The 25,826-nt window shown below is 42.8% G+C and overlaps 3 protein-coding genes across 4 annotated transcripts in view; 2 read left to right on the forward strand and 1 right to left on the reverse strand.

Annotated features, from left to right (window-relative positions):
• The window catches only part of LOC119307306 (guanosine nucleotide diphosphate dissociation inhibitor 2-like), a 23,214-nt gene extending 17,164 nt beyond the window's left edge, over window positions 1–6,050 (forward strand). Inside the window, exons 9-13 of the mRNA XM_037583382.1 lie at window positions 3,178–3,279; window positions 3,527–3,651; window positions 3,737–3,947; window positions 4,050–4,124; window positions 5,806–6,050. Coding sequence (XP_037439279.1) covers window positions 3,178–3,279; window positions 3,527–3,651; window positions 3,737–3,947; window positions 4,050–4,124; window positions 5,806–5,859 — 567 coding nt within the window. The 3' untranslated portion in view covers window positions 5,860–6,050. The remainder of the gene's footprint in view (window positions 1–3,177; window positions 3,280–3,526; window positions 3,652–3,736; window positions 3,948–4,049; window positions 4,125–5,805) is intronic.
• Window positions 6,051–10,588: 4,538 nt separating this feature from the next.
• On the forward strand, window positions 10,589–12,392 carry LOC119307307. 2 transcript variants are annotated; one of them, XM_037583384.1, is made up of 4 exons: window positions 10,589–11,295; window positions 11,366–11,511; window positions 11,598–11,741; window positions 11,860–12,392. In XM_037583384.1, the coding sequence occupies exons 1-4, from the start codon at window positions 11,235–11,237 to the stop codon at window positions 12,226–12,228; spliced, it is 720 nt and encodes a 239-aa protein (XP_037439281.1). In that variant the 5' UTR covers window positions 10,589–11,234; the 3' UTR covers window positions 12,229–12,392. The 2 variants fall into 2 exon arrangements, with proteins under 2 accessions (XP_037439281.1, XP_037439280.1); XM_037583383.1 differs by having other exon boundaries at window positions 10,589–11,511.
• A 4,727-nt stretch (window positions 12,393–17,119) lies between these two features.
• LOC119305140 (BTB/POZ and MATH domain-containing protein 2-like) lies at window positions 17,120–18,637 on the reverse strand. Its single transcript, XM_037581743.1, has one exon. It carries the CDS (start codon window positions 18,557–18,559, stop codon window positions 17,498–17,500), a length of 1,062 nt encoding a protein of 353 aa, XP_037437640.1. The 5' UTR covers window positions 18,560–18,637; the 3' UTR covers window positions 17,120–17,497.
• Between the last annotated feature and the right edge of the window lie 7,189 nt (window positions 18,638–25,826).

Raw genomic sequence — 25,826 nt, forward strand, 5'->3', positions numbered from 1 at the left:
TTCCCCCCTCCAGGTGCCGGCGGCGGCGCCGTCCGTGAGGGGGGCACACCCCGGACACGCGTGCCGCCTCTTCGGACATGCCACCATACCACCCCGCATGTATGAGGGCCCGGTGCGTCGCTCCGGTGGCATTGCTACCCCCCAGTGCCCCCGTCCCGCCTAACCCTGTAGCGTTTGACCACGCGATCTAGCCCTTTGACTTTGCACGGACGGGCTTTGACCAGTGGACCTCCCCACCCGGTTGTGTTAGGTCAGCCCATAGGAACACTCTAGAGCAACATCCCGGGCCAGACCCACAGCAAGATCCCCTCCGTGTAGACCCCATGCGTCCGTTTCCCCCCTCCAAGTACCGGCGGCAGCGCCGTCCGTGAGGGGGGGCACACCCCGGAGCCCCAAGATGGGCGTCTACGCATGCATGAACACTTTCACATATGCATCGGGACCCGTGCGATGTTTCGGTGACATAGCTACACCCCGAACCTCCCCACCAACCAGAATTCCTTCCGTGTCGACCATTTCCCCCCTCCATGACACGGCGATAGCGACGTTCGTAACGGGGGGCAATCGATATACCATCGGGTATGCTTTTTTAGATAAGGCATAATTATCTTATACAAAAACAAAAACTAAAATAAAGTAAAAGTAACAAAATAGAGTAAAAATAAAAAATAAAGTAAAATACACGTATGCCGACGGCAAGGCCGTCGGCATATCTGTGCACACATGGAGGTTGTCCCACGGATCGATGACGTGGCGTGGCACACAGATCAATGACGTGGCGAAGGGGCCTATGCCGACAGCTGTGCCGTAGGCATACCTCTGCCACAGATAACCAAAGTAACAAATAAAAAAATTAATTAAAATAAACGTATGCCGACGGCTAGGCCGTCGGCATATCTGTGCACACACGGAGGTTGTCCCACGGATCGCTGACGTGGCGTGGCACACGGATCGCTGACGTGGCAGAGGGGCCTATGCCGACGGCCTTGCCGTAGGCATACCTCTGCCACAGATATGCCGACGGCCGCCGTTACCGCCCGTCGGCATAGGATCAACGCCGTCAAATGGTAAGCGCTGACTGGGCAGGTGGGCCCTGGATATGCCGACGGCCTGTCCTATGCCGACGGGCCCCGTAGGCGTACCTCGGGCGGTCCTGACGGCCTGGTCTATGCCGACGGCCCCGTCGGCATAGATGAATGTATGCCGACGGCTTTTCTACGCCTACGGCCTTTCCTTGGCCGTCGGCATAGGTCCATAGATGCCGACGGGTGCCGTCGGCATAGATTTGGCCGTCGGCAACCCCAGTTTTTCTGGTAGTGTAACCAGCCTGCATGGCCAGACCTTGCCTCCCTCTCCTCAGAGCTTGCCATTGCGCCATGCTCCATCGACCTCGCTCCTCCCCGTCCTACCTATAACCAGCCTGCGTGGCTGGACCTTGCCCCCTCTCCCCGGACCCCCAGCCATGCTTCATTGGGAAGCTGAGCTCACCCAACGTGAGCGTGTGTCTCTGGTCATGAGCAGGGCTCCCTTGCTCGGGAGGGTAGCAATTTCAAGCACTCAGACAAAGCGGTGGCTCCCTATGACCGGCGCCATGAGGCCCCTTTTGATCCCGAAGACTGGACCAGCCAGGATGAGTTCCACTCAGGCCGTGTGGCGCGTTCGCCTCGAGAGGTTCGTGGGGGTTCCATTGACCAACATGCTTCTTAAAGCGATGCCCTTGACTGGCAACAGGGGTAACCCGCGGTCTCCTAGTACTCCGCCGCATGCCGGCCCATCTGCGCCATCCAAGAAGAAGTCGGGCAGTGGTTTGGGGGAAGCCCACAAGTTGTCCTGCCTACACCCCCGTCACCGGTGAGCTCCCTTGCGGCAAGTGGCACGGAGCAGGTGGCTCCGTCCGCCCCTCTTGCTTGGGAGGCACAATTGAGCTTGAACCGCGACATTGCGGGCCACTTCTGTTGTGAGTGCACGGCGCTCCCGCGGTGCTCCACGGTCCAGGAGTTTCTTGGCTATTGGGTGGATGGCGGGTTTTATTACTTCTCCATTGTGTTGGAGGTGATACCCCCCACCCCCCCACCCCCATCTGCACCTGACTGCTATCTCGGTGGTGCCAGACTAGTAGGACCCACCCCCGTCGGTGGAGGTCACTGCCGACGTCATCAGGGCCGAGCTCTGCGACTACATTACAAACACCTTGCAAGACCTCCCCGTCGGTGTTCATAGTAGCCTTCCCCACAACAAGATCAAGGTTAATGTTAGCTCCTCCACTGTTGATCCCGAGACGACCTCCTACCTCTTCCAAGTGTGGATCTGCACCCGTGAGATTCCAGAGGAGGCCAAGAAGGACCACGTCATGTCCCCCATTGTTCAGTAGAGCGGTACTTTTCTTCTCTGCTTCTTGGTGCAATCACATGCTGTGTTTCTTTCCCGGACACCTTTCCTCTGATTCCATGCACAACAAGCAGCAAGCACCCTTTTTCTTCTAGTATACAGCAAGCAGCTCAACACCTATCCACCCAAACAGGCAGCACATCAACAAGCAGCCGGACATCCTCCTTCTATTGATGCCACTAGCTCCATTGGCGGAGGCAGAAATTTTGATTTGGGTGTACATTTTTTAAAGCTTAGTGTTTTAACTAATTAAGTATAGGATTAATTTAGAGTTATGAGCTCTTCTTCACCAAATAATGGGTGTACATATGTATACCCATGTCCTTAGCACGCTCCGCTCATGACTAGGCACTCACAGCTCGCAGCACCTGCCTGATCTTCCGTTCCTTTGCTGCAGCAGCGGCCAAATGCTCTGCTGTCGTCGCCTCCAGGCGTCGGCTCCACACCACCACCAGCTAGGTTCCGCCCATCATTATTACCAGTGCTCTGGTACCACGAAGAGCGCATGGAATTCTCTTGATTCTATTTTCTTCAATTGCTAGTTACAGATATGAATACATATGTACACTAGAATGGGCTTTTGGGCCACACACTCATACAGCCCAACACCGATTAAGATGAATTTCTGTAAAAATCAACCATTACATGGAAAAGTAGATTTTTTTATACGTGAATTTGTGTATACTTCAAGCAAACCATTGAAGCACCACAATGAATATTTATGTCGTATGTTCACTTATGTCGTTTCAATCGTAAATATGTAACTGGTCAAACAATATGTATTTTCAGGTCGAATTTGATGATGAAGGGAAAGTTCGTGGAGTTACATCTGAAGGGGAGACAGCAAAAGGCAAGAAAGTTGTTTGTGATCCGTCTTACGTACCTGAGAAGGTAAAAGCCACTCATCTTCATTATTTGAACAAACAGATATGGAGTATTGTCCCGAAGAGATCCGATGTAACATTATGCTATACTTTCCGTCAAACTGTTTCAACAGCGGTACAAATTATTTATGACAGAAATTTTATACCAATCAAAATCACTTTGCATAAATATCTTACAGTAAAGTTAAACAAAGGAAACATGGGGCGTATGAAGAAATTCTGCAACTGATGAGAATTATCTGCTCTAATAACAGGTTAAAAAGGTTGGAAAGGTTTTTCGTGCAATTGCTATCATGAGCCACCCGATCCCAAATACTGCTGAATCTCACTCAGTACAGATCATAATACCACAAAAGCAACTTGGCCGCAGATCAGACATGCAAGTATTCCATGCATTATTGCCCTTTTTATCTATTATTAATTCATCATGTCACCTAACTTTTATTTTTTTGAATCATCACCAGGTATGTTTTCTGTTGTTCCTATTCTCACAATGTTGCGTCGAAGGGAAAATTCATAGCGTTTGTGTCAGCACAAGCAGAGAGTGACAATCCAGAGGCAGAACTGAAGCCAGGAATCGATCTTCTTGGGCCAGTTGACGAGTTGTTTTTCGACACATACGACAGATATGAACCTACTAATGACCCTTCTTCGGACAATTGTTTTATATCAACGGTAAGTTATAGGTGAAGTAACAATGTTCTGGTTTTCAATATTTAGCAAACGAAAAAGCATCTTCAAGAATATTTCAATCTATCTCAATTTAATTTTGTTCAGAGTTATGATGCCACAACACACTTTGAGTCTACCGTGATGGATGTTCTTTCGCTGTATACAAAGATCACCGGAAAGGTACATTTTTAAATGGAAACCTTGATGCAATTTCTGCATTAGAGCAGCGTATGAAATTGTATTACTCCGATCCAAATTAATTGATGTGCACTTAGTACAACTTTAGTACAAAGTTGTACTAAGTGTGCGTCAATTAATTTGGATTGAAGGGAGCACTAAAAATGTTTTTATCGCACTACATAAAAATAGTATCACTGTATTATATTAAAAAATGTGTTTTTTCTAAACTTCTATCACGATTCCTTGCTGTGCTATACAAATCTAAGGTTTCTTTTGCACTACATTTCATAGGACCGAGTTCTTTGTTTTAGCGGTTGGAGGAACTAGTTTTTTTAGGGTAGGTCATAGGAACTAGTAATTGTTACTTTTGAGGAGAGGGCTCAAGTAGGCCTAAACAGCCCTAAATGATTTCCACTACCAAGGGCTCATTTGATTTGGAAGACCCAATCCGCAACATTTGGTCCAATTGGAGGCAGACTATATGGGGTTTTGATTGGTCCAATCCACATCATTTACCGGGGAAGATTTTCATGTGTCGGTAACTCGGTCGAAAATTCCTCATCTTTGGCTCTCGAGCCGTGACCCATCAATTTTACATTCCAGTCGAGTCTGCTTTGTCTCCATCCTTTTCTTTTGCACCGTTGATGTCTACACGTGCAATGTCTTCCTGGAGCAGATTATCCGTCGGCGGCTACCAGCGGCATCAGCCTACGTTCCAGGGGAGAGTTCCTCCTCTGGTGTCTTCCCCAGCTGTATTTCCGTGATGTCATGTCCGGTTCGGGGTGATTAGTAAGATTCCGGAGGATGTGAGGGAAGTTTCATTGGATCAGCTCCGGCGCAGGAGACTACGGCGAGCTTGGTCATGGCGACGGTGAACTGCACCATCAGGTTGGAGATGCCCAACCTTCGCCAGTTGTTGAGGACAAGCTGTCCCAGCTGGTGGTCGTCTTCTCTCTTTTGTGCGAAATGATGACATGGAATGGGTCTTTGACGTGGTTTTCTCGCCCCGGGTTCTTGAATGACCATCCCAAAAAAGAAAAGAAAAATGGTTCTTGAGTGACCAAAACAATTTTCACCCTTGGTGTGTTTGTCCTGCGTGTTATTTCCCTCACAACCAAATGAGCGTAAGTGGTGCAAAAATCAGACACATCAAATCACAACAAAGAGGAATCTACCTTATATATATATACCTTAGTAGTTGATCCCCACTACTTCTATTTATCTTAACATGCATGTATGCCACCTCGCCAAACATGCCACATTATCAAAGACTCACCTCAACATGCATGGAATTTTTGTCTATTATTAGTTGATCTAGACTGCTTATATTTATCTCTACATGCAAGCATCCTACATCACCTCACATGCTACATCATCACTGGGACAACAAAACATGCATGGAACAAGTTCTTCATTATATTATGCTTCTTATATTTAATAAGTATTTTTCAGTTATACAATAATCAGATACAATTAGTTCATATGTTATTAATCAAAATACATATATTTAATAAAACAAAATCTCATCAAAATATATTGCAACCGATCCCACAGCAGTGGGCGGGTATAATCTAGTTTAGGAAACATTTTAGTGCTAGGTAGGGTAACATTAATTTGTTTATCTCGTTCTTCATATTATATCTATACTTGCTTATTCTAATTAATATGCCATTTTTATCAGACGGTTGATCTCAGTGTGGATCTAAGTGCTGCAAGTGCCAACGAAGATGATTGACAACTCTAGGGCAGCTATATCTTGATTTTGGAAACGATTTATGCTTTGTTTTGCAGTTCATCGTAGGTCCACCTTTGCCCTCGTTATTTTCAAATGTGATAGCTGAGCTATAGTCAGATAAAGTTGTATGATGTATATTCTAATTTCCTAAATTTTCTATTGGGAGGTCGATAGTATGTTTAGGCTTCGAAGACAGCTTTGCCTCGGCCGCTATTTTTACTTTAAATTCTGATAAGACACAACAAGACAATAGATGATGTTTTTTGGTTTGTTGATTTCAATTTGTCATCTCCTTTGTCTTTTTTTCTAGGAAACCAAAGCTTGCGCCTTGCTGCACTGCTAGATAAAGATTTACATGTACAACCGTAAGAAGCAATCAACACAAGACGACTACAAACATCCTCTAGATAAACGTTACAATTGGTGTCACTAAAAAATTCAACTATATGCAATCCACACAAATAGACATTATGCAACCACCGCCGAAGAGATAATCCAATTATTTTAACTTTTAAAATAAGGTGAAGTTTGGCTGTGTTAGCGCTACACTTCGTGATGAGCTCATGTTCAGGTGCGCCCTCCCATATCACGTCCACCCAAGTGCAGCCACTGACATGGGGCCCCAGAAGAGAACACACAAGCCATCAGGCAGGTCATAGTGGGAGTAACTTAACTTTTGGAGTCCAATAACATCTGAACGGCAGATTCTGGGGCATTTGGAACGAATGCTTCTTTCACTAGAAGGGATCCCTCCCCACGAACGAAAACGTTTGATGGGGAACCCTCCCAGCCCGAACTGGGCTACCTGGCCCGAGCAACAACATTAGTTGCATGTTGAGCTAATTAACTTAGTGGGGCATGCATCGTGGCATGATGAGTTGGCATAGTTGCATGTTAAGACAAGTGAGTTAGTGTGGATCAATTATTTGGTGGACCTACTTGATGATGTGGACATGTTGCATATAAAGATAAATAAGGTGGTGGGAATAAATCTCTTAGGTATATAGGACTTGTTTTTTGATGCAGCTTCATTCAGATTTATGTGAATATAAGTCTAGTGGAAATGCTACAAAATCATTCTAGACATGAGTATCCCGATCACACTATTGTTGGCCATCTCTTGCGATTACTTACAATGGATTTCTGATAGACCCAAGCCATGGACTCATGAGGCCCTTTCTTAAGACAAACTGAAGCACCTCACGCTAGTTTGTATTCACTTTTGGATCAATTGTAATGCATAATACATCCTAATGTTATAGCATAAGCGCATATTGATGTACATGAGTGAGACTAAGGACCAAACAAGGCAGTTGAGTGTAAGGAGACAAGTTAAGTGCACACAGAGACACCTCAAACGACACCACACAGTGGCGTCCCAACCAGTAGTACACATCAAGTACAACTTCAACGGAGAGGGCCTGAATTGAAGAAATGGTTTTGACGCACATGGCAAATGTACATGAAACAAAGTATACAACCATGACATTTTACATTTACGATTTGACATGGAACATGACTAACTTTTCTTACTCCCATTGCAAATTTATTTTCTACAAACTAGGAATTTTATTTAAATATCATGGCAAATTTGATATGTGTTTGCCATGACAATTTCTGCCATCGACACCACCAACGGAACATTTAATTTTTCCATTTTGAGATGAACAGAATTATTTTACATACATGGCAAATTTCTTATACATAGCATGACAATTTTTAATAAAAATTCCATGAATAATTTTAATTTGCACCTGCCATGGCAACTTTGGCCACTTTTTGTGTTATTTCACATTCATGGCAAAAATTTTACACAAAAGATGGCAATTCATATTAAAATACCATGCCAAATTTTAATGTGCATCTGACAAGGCAATTTTTGCTCATAACCTGTGTCATTTTGCATACATGGAAAATTTTATAACAAACATGGCAATTTTAATATGCATATGTCATGGCAATTTTGTTCATAATTTTGTATTAATTTTTATCTTATTTTTTCCATGGAAATTTCCGAACATGAGTTTTTGCCAAGACAATTCTTGAAAATCACCATGTGAGCATTCTCAGAAATGTTGTTAGAATATTTTTTGACATGCTTTGTTTAGAAATAAAAATTAAAAAGAATATGAAGTTTTCCATCAGGGAAACAAAAATTCTAGATTTGCCATGACATAATTTTCTACATTTTCCCTTGAATTAGAGATTTTTTTCTTTTCATATACCGTGCCAATTTCTCATTGCTAGAGCATGACAATTTTACTTTCAAATACATGGCAGCCATGGCATCTTACTTTCATACTGGACCATGTTAAAGTTATTTCCTAGACCATGGCAATTTTATTTTTCTAATATATGGCAACTTTATTTTCATAGCATGGCATCTTAATTTTTTACCGGACCATGTTAAATTTATTTCCTAGACCATGGAAATTTTTATTTTCAAAGACATGGCAACTTTATTTTCATAGCATGGAAATTTTAGTTTTACCCGAACCCACAGGAAATTCTCGTAGACCACGACAAATCCATTAATTACACCATGGTACTTTTATTATTTAGACCACGTAGTTTATAAATCTGTCATGTGCACATGGAAAAATATTAATTTATTTAAATGGTACCACATTTTTGAGAAAACAACTTTCCCATTTTGTCATGCTCCCATGAAAAAATACAAAATTTCCACCTATATATCAAAGAACAATGACCTTTTTTGTAATTTTGCAATCCTTTTTTTAATGAACATAATCCTTTTTAAAAAAGTGAATTTGCCAATGCATAAAAAGCATAACAGAAAAAAATATGGATTTGCCTTGGTCCACTACGTGGTTTTGCCAGCAAAATCATGCACACAGAGAAATACATTGCCACAAATATTAGGCCCATTTTCAAAGATATGCCATGCGCGTTAGAGAGAAAAAAAAACACGACTTTTCCTTGCTTTTTAGCCATGATGAAGTTTTTCATGTATCCATGTGGCATTTTCTTGTTATATATCATGTCAATTTTGTGCTCGATTTGTCCCCTCATAGTTTCTATTTTCTGAAGAAAAAAATTCACCGCATGAAAAAAGATATTAACAGTCTTTTTTTGAGTAATTTCTGAAATTAATAGTCGTATATCTTATTCATCATGGCAAAAAATCATCCTCTACATGATCATTGCAACAACAACAAAAACAGCCTGCTACGTGTGTGCTCCAATCTGGGCTTTTTTTGGCCCATTTACTTTTTCTTATATAGGCTAGCGGCCGAAAATCGTTCGTCGTCCCCACTGCCCTTGGAACTATTCGTCCGATCCCGGGTCTCCACACGGCGAAGGTCAGCGCGATATCCTCGTCAGAGAAGAGATAAGAGAGAGAGATCGGCTGGGAGAAAGAGGAAGAATAATAAGTGGAAAAACAGCGGAGCTCGACTCCTTTTGGTGCCCTTGATTGCTCATATCAGTGGTGCCATGGGGCAGCTGGATCTCATGCAGCCGGAACGCCAAATCCAGATCCATGGTAAACTGACTCTTATCCTATATATAGTTGTGAAGACGGTAATTTGGTGCCCTTTTAGATCGATGTATGTATGTATAAGCTGGAACGAAAGGCTCACTTTTTTAAGGGGTTCTCCAGGTCGCATCTTTTTTAGCCCCCAAATATCACATTTGTTATTAAAAATATATATATGTGTGTGATTTGGTTTGGAATTTAGGGCGACTGCGCTACAGATGAGGAACAAGACCAATATTGCCTTTATATACTCATTATTATTATTATTACCATAACAATTTTCTGTTGCAGATGGGTCGACTTCTTCATTGGCCATAAGAAACGGACCGCCTTGCCAAGAAGATGGTGATAATTATCACGATGGCAAAATAAGGGAGTATTCAGGGACCGTACTTCCAGAGGTACATCATGGATTGCTTTGGATAATAGACATATGCTGCGCAAATTGGGTTACTACAACCTATTGGTAGCTAACTGAAATTTAACTTCTTTTTCTGCTGCAATCTCCTGTAGCCCAGCTGCATTACTAGTTCTGTTCTATCCCAACTAAAACTGTTCCTGTATTATCTCTGCAGATTAAAACTGTCTGTCACTAGTCTACCCCCTTGTTATTCTATCTTGTTACCTTGCCAGCAGTCGCAAGTCGCATCTGTATTTTTCTTAAGGTTTTTCCTCGATACTTTTCAAATCAACAAGCATTCCAATTTTCTAAATATCTCCATAGGAATAAGGGAACCTATGCATAATTTGTATGTTTTGATGCGTTTCTTAGTTAGATTGACGCATGATAGCATGCTGTTCTGCAACAAAATCTCTTCCCTGCATCTTGATTTACACAAATGCATGATGTTCTGCGTTTCTTTGTTACATTGACTTATAACACTCCTTGGTGCTGATGACGGTAAACATTTGATTTTATTACAATTCTAATGTGTTATCACCTCCCCCATTCTTGTGCGTGCAGGACATTTGGTGTCATATACATTCACTAATGACGCCGCGAGATGCTGCCCGTGCTGCCTGTGTGTCTCGTGCCTTTCGACGTTCGTGGAGATGCTACTATCCCAACCTCATATTTAATAGTCAAACAATAGGCCTATCACGGGATGGCATGTATTTCACCCGCAAAGTTGATCATGTTTTGGAAAAACACTCACAGCGTGTTTGGTTGGGTGGAATTGGAGGTAGGGAAAGGGAGTTTACGGGAGATGGGAGGTAGAATCCTTTGTTTGGTTCGTGGACATGGGAGTTGAAGTGGGTAGGGGAAGGGGAATTAAAATGGTCAACTCCCCCAGATCTCTTCCCTGGTGCGACCTGGCAATTCAGTCGGGGATAGGGAATTAGGAAACAATCGTTCTGTTGCACACGGCTGAGATAAAAAAAGGGCCAGTAAATTCCCATCTCACAACCAAACGTGGGATGGGGACTGATAATCCATTTGCCAAGCCTAATCCCTCAACAAATTCTCGCATCTAAACTCCCATTCCCTTTCCTTATATTTGCCAAACACGCTGTCAGGCATTGGCGTGAAGACATTCGAGATTGATTACTCCTGTTGCGACAAGCTCAAGGCTTATGAAGCCTATGAATATCTCCATAGGTGGCTTCAGGAAGTGGTTACACCGGGCATTGAAAAACTCACCCTTGTGATGCGTGAGAAGGAGGCAGTCTACTTCCCATGCCCAGTTCTATCCAATGGCAATGGAAGCTCGATCTGGTATCTTCACCTTGTTAACTGTGTCTTCCATCCTACAGTTAGCCTTGGGTGCTTGGGAAACCTGACAGTGTTGCATTTTGAGTCTGTGCGAATTACGGGGCGCCAGTTAGGGTGCCTTCTTCCCAGCTGTGTTGCTTTGGAGCAGTTGAAACTCAGGAGATGCTACCAGATAACTTTCCTAAAGATACCTTCCCGGCTGCAGCGACTCAGCTACCTGCAGGTGTTAGAATGCCACAGACTGCAGACCATAGAGAACGAAGCTCCAAATATTAATAGTTTTCACTTTATAGGTGACCGAGTTGAGTTCTTACTTGGGGAGTCATTGCGATTGAAGAAATTAGACGTGCTATGTTACCTCTTCCTCAGATATGCACTTGATGAGCTTCCGTCCATTGCGCCGAATCTTGAAACTCTTAGCATATATTCATGGTGTGAGGTATATTCCAAAGCCTTCTGTGATTATTATGCATAGAGCAGTAGTGATACTTTTGAATGTTATTAACATGTGGTATCTTTATGCAGGTGGTCAATACAACACTGACGATCTCGCCTTCCAAGTTCCTCTATCTGAAATACTTGAGCATTTATATTAATGGGTCTTGCGATTGTCTTTCTCTGGTTTATTTTCTTGGTGCTGCTCCGTCCTTGGAGACATTCAAACTGCCCGTAAGTCACTGTTCACCATGCAGATATATTTTTGGATGCACTCATTCTACAAAATATAACAAAGTTTCTGTGGCCAAATCATTAATTCAAGTATTTAAAACATTATTTTTATCTCCAGGTACCGATACAGCTACAACAATCCATAGATGAATTGCTTTCTGAAGACCCCTCGCATCTGAGGCAGATTCCAGGATACAGCCATGACAAGCTCCGGAGAGTGAGCATCTGTCGGTTCCCCTGTTCAAAGAGCATGGTTGAGTTGACGTCCCATATTCTGGAAAATTCAGCATCACTCGAGTGCCTTGCATTGAGCACCACCAATGATAGTTTCAGGTGTTCTGATGATCGATCTGCTAAATGCTCCTGCTCGATCGGACCCATGGAAGCCCATAAAGCAGCCTTGGTAATCGAAAGATACATCAGGGGGAAAGTTCCCTCTACAGTTCAGCTAGATGTGGTGGAGCCTTGCACGCAGCCTTCACCATGATGTTCAACTCTGCAATGTTTATCATTGATTTATCATGTGTTTGAACGGTCTAAGTTCTGTAACCTGAATATACTGGGATGCGCGTTGTTTCTTGGTGCACCATTATGTGCAGAGTTTAGCTAGCTCTGCAATATTTCAATGAAATTGCTTAAAGTTTGATGACCTCTCATATAACTCTAGACATCTTCGTAATTGTTTGCTTGGTCCAACGTGTCTGAATTGAACTTGTTCAGCTAGCGACATCAGGCTGGCAGACGCCACGACCATTTTCACCATATTAGCCTAGGGAACGCCACAGGATTATCTACCGGGATCTCCGTTCTAAGAACCTCGTTGTTCCTTTGCTTATTGAGTTTGGAAAAAAGTGATCTCTGACTGAAATCTTTGAGTGCTCTGTGCCCATGGACCGTGGGTAAATGAAACTAATTAAACTAATTGCTTCAGCTGTCTTATTTAGGTCATCTTTGAGTGCGCCGTGTCCATGGACTGTGGCTAAGTGAATTTCCTTGATTCTGTAAACGTACTGTTAGATTGAAATGTTGTTCATGTCTTATTTTTTTTATGCTCTGGGATTTCTAGATGGAATGGAAGAATGTGCCTGGTTTTGTTGATTAATGATGCTTAGTTTTGGGAGGGTTTTGTAGAGAGATTCTGAAACTTGAGTTATACGTTGGGCATGCAATTACAGACATTTTCCGTTGCTTCACAGCGGACTAAGGCGATTAGTTTGCCAAATTCTTCGATAAATTAGGATGATACTGATCCTGTTGTTTAGGCATCATGCTTTTGGTGGTAGAATAAGTTTAGGCAAGTTGAAAAGGTTGCATCGTGCTTTGCTGCTGCCTTTTGTTAGCCCCATGGTTATCATTTTGATACTCCCTCGGTCCGGAAATACTTACATTTAGATACAGCCGGAAATACTTACATTTAGATACAGCCATTTGAGCGACAAGTAATTTGGGATGGAGTTAGTATTTTGTACCAAGTGGATATATATAGCTGACTACATCAATTTTTCATTTGGACAAGCATCGTTTACATTTATATGGTTAAATGAATATTTAGTTTCAACAAGTGCTGATAGCAAATTTCAGAAAACCCTATGATTGTGAAAGCCTCTTCTTCTCGTTTCTTGAAATACCATGCACAAAATTATGAAAGTTGCTCCTTACTCGAAAATTTGAAGGAAAAGAAGGGGGCGATTACTTTCTGACGGGAATATATGGCTGAAAAAAAAAGATGTTATCAGTAGTACAAAGTTTGATTGAACTCAAAAGGACATTTGCAGTTATTTATTTTCTTCTGCTGAAGAAAATTAGTGCACATCAGATTCGTTTCCACGTCTTTGACAAGAGCTTCAAAGTGCTAAAAAAAACCGCAACAGTGCTTCATGGAAGAAAACAAAACAGTACAAGTTTGGATTCAGGAGCTTTCAGAAGTCTTTCATCAATTTAAACCCCACTTTTAGAAATTAAGAAGAGGATTTCCAGAAAGGCAAAATACACAATGACTTTGCACTAGTTGATATATACAACATTTTTACCAACATAGATACCTAGTACTATTTGCTCATATGGTACAAAACTTCAATGTTTCTTAACAAGAAACGAAGGGAAACTGGGACCTAGATGTAGCTTGTCAGCCCCAGCATTTCAACATTTCAAAACTTGAATCGCAACTTTCAACAACAACAAAAACTAAAAATCCGAGATGGAGTAGATCCTGGGCCCGACAGACTGCATTGCATTGTCTCTCCCTAGTTGCAGCACTCACGAAGGAAATATACTTAAACAAACAAGCATTGTTCAAAACTACACTACAATCAAGCCAAAAAAATTCCATGTTCATTACTAGGGAAAGAATTAAATGTCTACATAGGGTAGCTAGATGATTCGCTTATCTGTAGGATGCACAGAATGACAAGGTATATTTCTCACGAGGCAGTAAGAACAAGTTCCTCTCTGTGGTCACAGTTAACAGATAAAACCACTACCAAAATGTAAGCAAACAGCAGTAAAAAGCTGTCTGGAACACATATACGAACAACTCTACAGAAAGACAGTGTAAGCCTTGTCTATTCATGTGGCTGGAGACGGCTTCCACTGGATTCCTACTGGTTCTGTAACTGCGTCGCAGGAGCTGGAAACATCTCTGACAGAGCCTTGATTATTTCTTCCACATGAAACATCATCTGCATCGGTATTCTCTTCGACGAAAGCTCCCGCAGCCGCTCCTTTGAAATCCACCACATTCTTCACCTTCGGCTTACCCACATCCCTCTCAGTAATGATGAAGATCAAGGAGATGGCAGAGTGGACGCCCTGAGAGGTCACCCTCATCTTCCTCCATGATGATATTAACCAAGTCCGCAGCCTCATCACAGATCATGTCCAGCGTCTCTGGAGATTTCGGCAGACGGTCGAGCAGGAGCAGGAACTCATTAGTGGCCATGAAGCATTCCAGCAGCTTATCAGGCACACCGTTAACATCGGCTGATAACTTGGCTTCGTCATCAGCTCAGAGTGCAAGGATTGACCAGTAACAGGGCAGGTATTTTTCTGTGCAGCGGACCACTGTTGGCGTGATTAGTCAACAGTCTGCAATCAAGCAAAGCAAAACGTGGTTATTGGGTCAATCCAAACGACGGGAGAGTTCCAGAAGATAATAATCACCAAAGCGAAAAACACTTTGAATAACAGTCCAATCACTTCTTTCAAGCAAACCGTCTTGGATGTGTATAGAGACCAGCTGAGACTACTGAGTAGAAAGGTCCTAGTGTAGAACCGGCTGCGATATTGCTTATGCCAGGTAGGCTAGGTCCGCCACCTCCATAGACCATCCTCACTATATTTGTCTGTATATATCACGCAAGATCATCACATTTTACACATATACATGAGCAAAGTATTGACACCCATAATCAGGTATAGACATAGTCAAAATCATCAACAAGTTAAAATAGTTGAAAAGAGAATCTACAATGAACTAAGCAAAGAAAGAAAAGTATAAAACCCTTCTTTCTTGCTTGCTTGATTTCGTCGTTGGCTTCTCGGGGTCTCTTTTATAGACCACCACCGATCACCGTCCACCCACCTCCTAATCCTGCATCATCACTCGCCGCACGCCCCGTCAGCGCAGCCCTCTCCTCTGTATATTCCTCTCCCCCTCGCTGTGATCTAGGAAGGCGGCAGTTAGGAATGGGAGGAGCTGTTCTGTTAGGAAAAATAAGTTTGGACAAAGGAAAAATGATCGTTCCTCGTCGAAGGGGCTCTTTGGTTTGCACAATCCTAAAAACCTTAGAAATAATGAGAATAGTGCCATACTGGATTTTTGGGGATTCAAAAACATATGAACGATATTTTCCCCTGAAATAGTAGGTGCATGGTATAGTTGTCACAGAAACAGAGGTACAGAAATTTCCTCTGAAATTGTGCATTCAAAGTCAACCATAGGAAAAAATCCTATATTTTAATCCCAAAATTCAAACAATCTCTACTCCCTCCGTCCATGAATAAGTGTACATCTAGCTTTTGTCTTAAGTCAAAGTTTTAAAACTTTGATCACCTTTCTAGGAAAAAGTAAAAGCATTTATGACACCAAGTTAGTATCACTAGATTCGTTTTGAAATGTACTTTGATAATCTATCAATTTGATGTCATATATGTTACTATTATTTTCTATAAAGTTGGTCAAAATTTTAAAACTTTGACTTAGAACAAAAGCTAGATGTACACTTATTCGCGGACGGAGGGAGTACATCTTACTAGAAGACACAGTTGTGCTACTGATGGATCCCGATAACCGCCTAGGCAGCACTACAAGCATATTGAAATCCGAACCAAGAAACTTGCAATGTGTAAAAGGAAACAATCGAGAGAGAAAATTGAGTGACACCTTTGCAGTCAATCCAGAGAAACAAACTGTAGAGTTTGAAAAAACATGAAGGGTTTCAACGGTGTGGCAGGCACGGTGAGCAATCTTTAAATCATTAAAAAACCATGAAGGATTTCATTTCAAGGAAAATACTATCACTGTATCAGATTTTGCTATGCAAATTGCATAGAAGTTTAAAAAGCAAACAGTGGACCCATAGATTCGTATATACATATACTTACATCAGACCAGCCAACAATACAATGGAGGCATACATTTTATAGAACCAACTTGTTTCCTCCTAAAGTTCTCTTAATAATTTTAGCGCATGCGGAGAAACTGTGTCAACAGCAAAACTTTCCCAATTTGCATTGAATCACCGAAAATGTAATGGCACACATGGTTACCTTAGAATAGTATTCCTCTGTCAACTAATATAAGACGTTTTAGATCATGAGGGAGTACACTTTTAGGCCAACATCCTACCCCAGAAAAACAACTGAGACATGCAACCGTGATCTGCCCCAGAAGGTTGCATCACTGACATTAGCATCTTGCGCTGCCAGTTTCAAGGGAATGAAAGTTGCTGCTTCGATCTGATTCACACTATGTATTCAATTCAGGAAAAGATTCACTCAATATATTAAATTCAGAAAAAGATTCACTCAACATTTCCCTTCGCATAATACCCTCTATGATCAAAATTTATGAACACAAAGCAATTGCATATAAGAATTTACCTGTACAGATTTCACATACACTGCCATTCAGAGTAGAACGGAAATTTGATGGTAATTCCATCTTTGTTGGGTCAGCCAACCATGTCAAGAAACCATTTGTAATTGTCTCTAATTAAAATATAGCAGCTAGTGTTCACATATAAGCATTTCATACAGGTAAAACAGAGTATCTCAAAAGTGATAGCCAAGAAAAGTTTTATCATTCTTCACATAAGCCAGATTATAACAAAAGTGATAGCCAAGAACTCAAAGTTTTGTCATTCTTCACATCAGCCAGATTATTTCAAAGCCAATAACTTAAAGTTCTATCATTCTTCACATAAGCCAGCAATTAAAGTAATAACATAAAAAGGTAACTAGTGAGGTACCACAGATTCATACATACTTATGTCAGACGGGATAACCAATACATTGGAGACATATATTTTATAGAACCAACTGCTTCCTCCAAACGATCTCTGAAAACTGAAAGACATAGCAACCTCAGCTCAGGCCGCTATGTATCAAAAGTAACTAGACAGAAACTAACCCAGGCTGGGCATGCTAAATTTAGCAAGACTTAATTGCCTTCTCTGACCCAACATAAGGCATTCGCCTCCAAAGGTCTTTCAAAACTGAAGGATTGCGGTAGCGGTAGCTCATACGAGTTTGGCGTACTAAGTTTTGCGGGACTTGACTGTTCTCTCAAACACATCTACAACGAGAACTGGACAAGATCTTTTGAGGTGTGCATAGCCTTGGCTTGCGATCACATCATCCATTCTATTCGAAGAGAGCATAAATTCAATGCAAGCATCTTTGAGGTTGCTGCAATGGTACTGGTCAGCTAGAGCTAACATGGTCGCCACAGTCTCAACATCAAGACCCCTGCCTAGCATCTCTTCACATATCATCTTCATCATTTCCATTGCATACTTATCAGCAGCCACGAGTAAGTGCTTGACCATTTCTCTTTTGTCATCATCCTCAAGATCGTCCATGGAAGGCATTGAATCCGTGTAGATGAAGTGAAGAAATGCCTTGAAAACAGCAGGCTGCATGTCATCAATAATTATGTCTTGTACACCTTTGTCCCCCATCGGACCATAGAACTCCGCATTGAAGACGGCCCACCGCATCGCAAGCAAATTTTTATGAGCTGGGAAAACCTCCCCTTGAACCTTGAAACTCACGTCTGCTCCTATCTTCCCCACTAGCAAGGTTGCAAGATTATCCGAAAGGTCAGAGGGCGGCACATGGATATTGAGTGTTTCCTTGATAACACTGACTTCGCACTCGATCACAAGACAATCGTTCCACACGTACACCGACTCTACTTCAGCGGTCGTCTTCATGAACTTCTGTAGGCCCCATGCTGGCATTTTAGGATTGAACACTCGTGGCGCTTTGCCGGAGGGCACCACAATCGACTGCCCACTAACCCGATTCACAAGCATCAAGGTGTAGACCACCCTCACCTCGGCGTTCTTGGTCAAGAGCACGAGGAAGACAGACATATAACCTTCGGTTGCCTCGTATGCGCTTCCGTCGGGGTAGTAGCGGATGCACCATTTGTAGTCGCCGATGAAGAATGCCGAAGAATGGAGGCATTTGTCTCTACCTAGGCCCTTAAGATGGCTGTAGTCAGCAATCTCGAACGCAACCTTGGCCCGCGACGTCTGCGTCTCTGCTGTGCACCTCGACGGCACCATCGCTATTGAACCCTGCGGTGCTGCCATGGTGGGAGTTGGGAGGAGGACGGGGGGTCAGCGCGGGTTGGAGTCTCGGTTAAGACCGGCGGCGATGGGAGAGGTGGTTCTGCCTCCGAGGCCGAGGGCGAGCTGGGGAGCAGCGGCGCGACGGAACACGGGGCGGCGGCGGCAGCGGCGACGAGATTTGGGGGACAAGGGTTTGGACGAGGGGGGCGAAATTGGTCATTCTACGGAGGTCGAGTGACTTTGGTTCGTGTGTGTCCGTCAAAAGTGGACTAAACTACTCCCTCCATTCCCAAATACGGAGTACTTATAAGTCTTTCTACAGATTTCAATAAGTGACTACGTGCGAAGCAAAATGATTGAATCTACACTCTAAAATATGTCTACATACATCTGTATGTTATAGTCCATTTGAAATGTTTAAAAAATCTTATATTTAGGAACGGAGGGAAGTATAAATTACTTAATGACTAACCCAAGCAGTTTTCTGTAACATAAACACATTTTAACATTTCCTTAGCTAAACTCATTTGAACAAAATTATCTTGCATTTTTTTGCAAAAAACCAAATATTATAATTTTGTTCAAGTTACCCAACCGGTGAGTTTGATTTATCTTTTCTTTTTTGCATAAGTGGTCCAAATCTATTAGTGTAAATTTCAACATAGGTTCAAAGCACCACACACATAATACAAATTTCATTGAGGTCTTTGGACCATCGAACGAGCCTATCGCCATCAGAACGAGCCGTTGTCGTTGCTTTCCGGTGGAGCCGACTTGATCTCATCAATGATAGCCGGAAAGTCTTTATGCTTGGGCCTCTAAGAACCAACACCTAGAACCGCAGTTATCATGGTTAAACTCTTGAATCAAATTTGAAGTGTCTGACACAGGATCTCACCATATTGCACCCACGAGGAGAAAACCTAACGTCGTCGCCCTAAGGAAACGACTGAAATCTACGCCAGAGCTCCATCAATTCCTTCCAGACATACAAACTAAGGAGGATCAAATGCCAAAATACCAACTCAAAGAATAAGCGCCGTGATCCGTTTGAGCTCCCCCTCCCCCTCCCCCTCCCCCATGCGAATACTGAAAAGCCTAACCTCAATTATTAGACAGAGCTAAGGCACCGGATTTGCCTTTCTCACCACCAGCCATCGGAGCGGCAGGCGAAGGGGACATAAATCTGCGGGCTCACCGTCAAATACTCGAAAGGATGAATTTGCCCTAGCCGCAACTTATAGATGGAAGGAAGGAAACTGTACAACTTTTATGTGGCCAAATCATTAATTTAGGTATTTAAACCATTATTTTTTATCTCCAGGTACCGATACAACTATAACAATCCATATATGAATTGCTTTCTGAAGACCCCTCTCATCTAAGGCAGAATCTAGGATACCGCTGTGACGCCCCCGATTTGACCATACACTAACCATGCACGCAAATGTGTACAACCAAGATCTGGGACTCACCGGAAGATATCATAACACAACTCTAAACACAAATTTAAGTCATACAAGCTTTATATTACAAGCCGGGGGCCTCGAGGCTCGAATACATAAGCTCGAAAGTACAGTAGTCAGCAGAAGCATCAATATCTGAGTATAGACAGAAGTTAAACAAGTTGCCATAAGATGGCTAGCACAAACGGGGATACAGATCGAAAAGGCAAGGCCTCCTGCCTGAGAGCCTCCTAACTACTCCTGGTTGCCGGCGGCCTCCGCGTAGTAGTAAGTTCCATCGGGGTAGTAGACATCATCGGCGGTGGCATCTGGCTCCTGGGATCTGACATCTAATCGCAATATCCGGAAAGAAGAGAGAAGGGGGGAAAAGGTAGCAAAGCAACCGTGAGAACTCATTTGAAGTACTCACAAGACTTATCAGACCTATACTACATATGCATCAGTATCAAGTGAATGGGGTAGTATCTGTGGACTAAACTGCAGAATGCCAAAATAAGGGGGGAAGAAGATAGTCCTATCTGTGGACTAAACTGCAACAGTAGAAGAGAATAGCAGATAAGTATCGAGTATCATCGTATAGCATAAACCTACTCGGCGATCTTCTCCTCGTCTCCCCGTGAAAGAGCGAACACCGGGTTGTATCTTGAACTTATCTAGGTGTGTTTTATTAAATATTTGGTTCTAGTTGTCAGAGGTCGGAATACAACTCCAAGTCGTCCCGGTACCGTGGACACGACTATTCGAATAGATTACTTCCCTACAGGGGTGCGCCACATTGCCCAACACGCTCGATCATCTCTGGTCGGACACAATGTCCTGGGTCATGCCCGGCCTTAGAAGATCGACACGTCGCAGCCATACCCCTAGGCCCAACAGAGAGGTCAGCACGCCGGTCTACATCCTAAGCGTGCATGGGTTTTGGGGCTATCGCCCTTTGCACTCCTGCACATGACGAACGCGGCCGGTGAGCAGTCCTGGCAACCTCCATTACAAAGGAAGTTGCTTCACGCGGACCAACCAGGTGCGCGCCGCTTAGTCGCTAACGTCTGGAAAGCTTCGGCTGATGCTACGACACTGAGTGCCCATAACTGTTCCAGCGTGGCGGTTGGTGCATATAGGTCAATGGACAACTCAGTTCAAATATCCAAACTCGTTAAATGTGTTATTATGAAATAACCGCTAACAACAATCAAGGGCTAGGCTCACCTCTAAAAGGATCGATAAGGTTGACTAGATGGGATGAATAGGCAACTACCAAATTTTAGAATTTCTTAAACAAATTAATATTAGCAACAAATAGGTTGTCTAGAGATGCAACTAGGTGAGCAACCTATATGATGCTAACAAGACAAGCAAGTAAAGGATACAACACAACAATAACTTGCACAAAGTAAAGGTAAGAAATAACCAGAAGTGGAGCCGATGGAGACGAGGATGTGTTACCGAAGTTCCTTCCCATTGAGGGGAAGTGTTGGGGAACGTAGCATGCAATTTCAAAAAAAAAACCTACGCTCACGCAAGATCTATCTAGGAGATGCATAGCAATGAGAGGGGGAGAGTGTGTCCACGTACCCTCGTAGACCGAAAGCGAAAGCTTTTGCTTAACGTGGTTGATGTAGTCGAACGTCATCTCGATCCAACTGATCAAGCACCGAACGTACGACACCTCCGAGTTCTGCACACGTTCAGCTCGATGACGTCCCTCGAACTCTTGATCCAGCAAAGTGTTGAGGGAGAGATACATTAGCACGACGGCATGGTGACGGTGATGGTGAAGTGATCCGCGCAGGGGAGGGGGCTTCGCCTAAGCACTAAGACAATATGAGTGGAGGAGTAAACGGTGGAGGCGGGCACTACACACGGCTAAGAACAACTGATCTGTCTAGAGGTTCCCCTCACCGCCCCCGTATATAAAGTAGGGAGAGGGGAGGAGGCCGGCCTAGGGCGCACCAAGTGGGGAAGAATCCCACTTGGACTCCTAGTCCTATTCGCCCCCCCTTCCTTCTATCAGAGGGGGAAAGGGGGAAGGAGAGGGAGAGGAAGAAGGAAAGGGGGGCCGCGCCCCTCCCCTTGTCCAACTCGGACTCCCCATTGGGGGGGGGGCGTGTGCCACCCCCTTGTGGGCTTCCTTTCCTCTCCCTTATGGCCCATTACTTCCCCGGGAGGGTTCCGGTAACCCCTCGGTACTCTGATAAATATCCGAAACACTCCGGAACCATTCCGGTGTCCGAATACTATTGTCTAGTATATCAATCTTTACCTCTCAACCATTTCGAGACTCCTCATCATGTAGGTGATCTCATCCGGGACACTGAACAATCTTCGGTCACCAAAACACATAACTCATAATACAAATCGTCATCGAACGTTAAGCGTGTGGACCCTACGGGTTCGAGAACTATGTAGACATGACCGAGACACATCTCTAGTCAATAACCAACAGCGGAACCTGGATGCTCATATTTGTTCCTACATATTCTACGAAGATATTTATCGGTCAAACTGTAGTGACAACATACATCATTCCCTTTGTCATCGGTATATTACTTGCCCGAGATTCGATCATCGGTATCTTCATACCTAGTTCAATCTCATTACCGGCAAGTCTCTTTACTCGTTCCGTAATGCATCATCCCGCAACTAACTCATTAGTCACATTGCTTGCAGGCTTATCATGATGTGCATTACCGAAAGGGCCCAGAGATACCTCTCCGATACTCGGAGTGACAAATCCCAATCTCAATCTATGCCAACCCAACAAACACCTTCAGAGATACATGTAGAGCATCTTTATAATCACCCAGTTACGTTGTGACGTTTGATAGCACACAAGGTATTCCTCCGGTATTCGGGAGTTGCATAATCTCATAGTTAAAGGAATATGTATAAGTCATGAAAAAAGCAATAGCAATAAAACTTAACGATCATATGCTAAGATAACAGATGGGTCTTGTCCATCAAATAATTCTCTTAATGATGTGATCCTGTTAATCAAATGACAACACATGTCTATGGTTAGGAAACTTAACCATGTTTGTTCAACGAGCTAGTCTAGTAGAGGCTTACTAGGGACACGGTGTTTTGTCTATGTATCCACACATGTATCAAGTTTCCGGTTAATACAATTGTAGCATGAATAATAAACATTTATCATGATATAAGGAAATATAAATAACAACTTTATTATTGCCTCTAGGGCATATTTCCTTCAGTCTCCCACTTGCACTAGAGTCAATAATCTAGTTCACATTGCCATGTGATTTAACACCAATAGTTCACATCACCATGTGATTAACACCCATAGTTCACATCGCCATGTGACCAACACCCAAAGGGTTTACTAGAGTCAATAATCTAGTTCACATCGCCATGTGATTAATACCCAAAGAGTACTAAGGTGTGATAATGTTTTGCTTGTGAGAGAAGTTTAGTCAACGGGTCTGCCACATTCAGATCCGTATGTATTTTGCAAAGTTGTATGTCTATATTGCTCTGCATGGAGCTACTCTAGCTAATTGCTCCCACTTTCAATATTTATCCAGATTGAGACTCAGAGTCATCCAAATCAGTGTTAAAGCTTGCAACGACGTAACTCTTTACGATGAACTCTTTATCACCTCCATAACCAAGAAATATTTCCTTAGTCCTCTAAGGATAATTTTAACCGTTGTCCAGTGATCTACTCCTGGATCACTATTGTACCCTTTTGCCAAACTCATGGAAAGGTACACAATAGGTCTGGTATACAGCATGTCATACTTTATAGAACCTATGGCCGAGGCATAGGGAATGACTTTCATTCTCTCTCTATCTTCTGCCATGGTCGGGTTTTGAGTCTAACTCAACTTCATACCTTACAACTCAGGCAAGAACTCCTTCTTTGATTGATCCATTTTGAACTCCTTCAAAATCTTATCAAGGTATGTACTCGTCGAAAGTCTTATCAATCGTCTTTATCTATCTTTATAGATCTTGATGCCCAATATGTAAGTAGCTTCACCGAGGTCTTTCTTTGAAAAACTCCTTTCAAACACTCCTTTATGCTTTCCAGAAAAGTCTACATCATTTCCAATCAACAATATGTCATTCACATATACTTATCAGAAAGGTTGTAGTGCTCCCACTCACTTTCTTGTAAATACAGGCTTCACCGCAAGTCTGTATAAAACTATATGCTTCGATCAACTCATTAAAGCATATATTCCAACTCTGAGATGCTTGCACCAGTCCATAGATGGATTGCTGGAGCTTGCATACTTTGTTAGCACCCTTAGGATTAAGAAAACCTTCTGGTTGCATCATATAAAACTCTTCTTTAATAGATCCATTAAGGAATGCAGTTTTGACATCCATTTGCCAAATTTCATAAAATGCGGCAATTTCTAACATGATTCGGACAGACTTTAAGCATCGATACGGGTGACAAAATCTCACCGTAGTCAACACCTTGAACTTATCAAAAACCTTTTGCGACAATTTGAGCTTTGTAGACAGTAACACTACTATCATTGTTCGTCTTCCTCTTGAAGGTCCATTTATTCTTAATGGTTTGTCGATCATTGGGCAAGTCAACCAAAGTCCATACTTTGTTCTCATACATGGATCCCATCTCAGATTTCACGGCCTCAAGCCATTTTGCGGGGTCTAGGCTCATCATCGCTTTCTCGTAGTTGTAGGTTTGTCATGGTCTAGTAACATGACTTCCAGAACAGGATTACCATACCACTCTGGTGCAGAACGTGCTCTGGTTGACCTACGAGGTTTAGTACTTGATCCAAAGTCTCATGATCATTATCATTAGCTTCCTCTCTAGTTGGTGTAGGCATCACGGGAACAGATTTCTCTGATGAGCTACTTTCCAAATTGAGAGAAGGTACAATTACCTCATTAAGTTCTACTTTCCTCCCACTCACTTCTTTCAAGAGAAACTCCTTCTCTAGAAAGGATCCGTTCTTAGCAACAAAGATCTTGCCCTCGGATCTGTGATAGAAGGTGTACCTAACAGTTTCTTTTGGGTATCCTATGAAGACGCACTTCTCCGATTTGGGTTCAAGCTTATCAGGCTGAAGCTTTTTCACATAAGCATCGCAACCCCAAACTTTAAGAAACGACAACTTAGGTTTCTTGCCAAACCACAATTCATACGGTGTCGTCTCAACGGATTTAGATGGTACCCTATTTAACGTGAATGCAGTTGTCTCTAATGCATAACCCCAAAACGATAGTGGTAAAAGAGACATCATAGATCGCACCATATCCAATAAAGTACAGTTACGATGTTCGGACACACCATTATGTTGTGGTGTTCCAGGTGGCGCGAGCTGCGAAACTATTCCACATTGTTTTAAATGAAGGCCAAACTCGTAACTCAAATATTCGCCTCCGCGATCAGATCGTAGAAACTTTATGTTTTTGTTATGATGATTCTCCACTTCACTCTGAAATTCTTTGAACTTTTCAAATGTTTCAGACTTGTGTTTCATTGAGTAGATATACCCATATCTGCTCAAATCATCTGTGAAGGTCAGAAAATAACGATACCCATTGCGAGCCTCAACACTCATTGGACCGCATACATCAGTATGTATTATTTCCAATAAGTTAAGCTCACCCCATTGTTCCGGAGAATGGAGTCTTAGTCATCTTGCCCATGAGGTATGATTCAAAAGCATCAAATGATTCACAATCAAGTGATTCCAAAAGTCCATCTGCATGGAGTTTCTCTCTCTTTCTTTCCCTTTTCTTGAAATTAGTGGTATTGTTAATCATCAACACTTGATGCTCGTTCTTGATTTCTACCTTCGTCGTTTTCAGCATTGCAA

The sequence above is a fragment of the Triticum dicoccoides genome, chromosome 5B (assembly GCF_002162155.2).
Source record: "Triticum dicoccoides isolate Atlit2015 ecotype Zavitan chromosome 5B, WEW_v2.0, whole genome shotgun sequence".
Classification (NCBI taxonomy): domain Eukaryota; kingdom Viridiplantae; phylum Streptophyta; class Magnoliopsida; order Poales; family Poaceae; genus Triticum; species Triticum dicoccoides.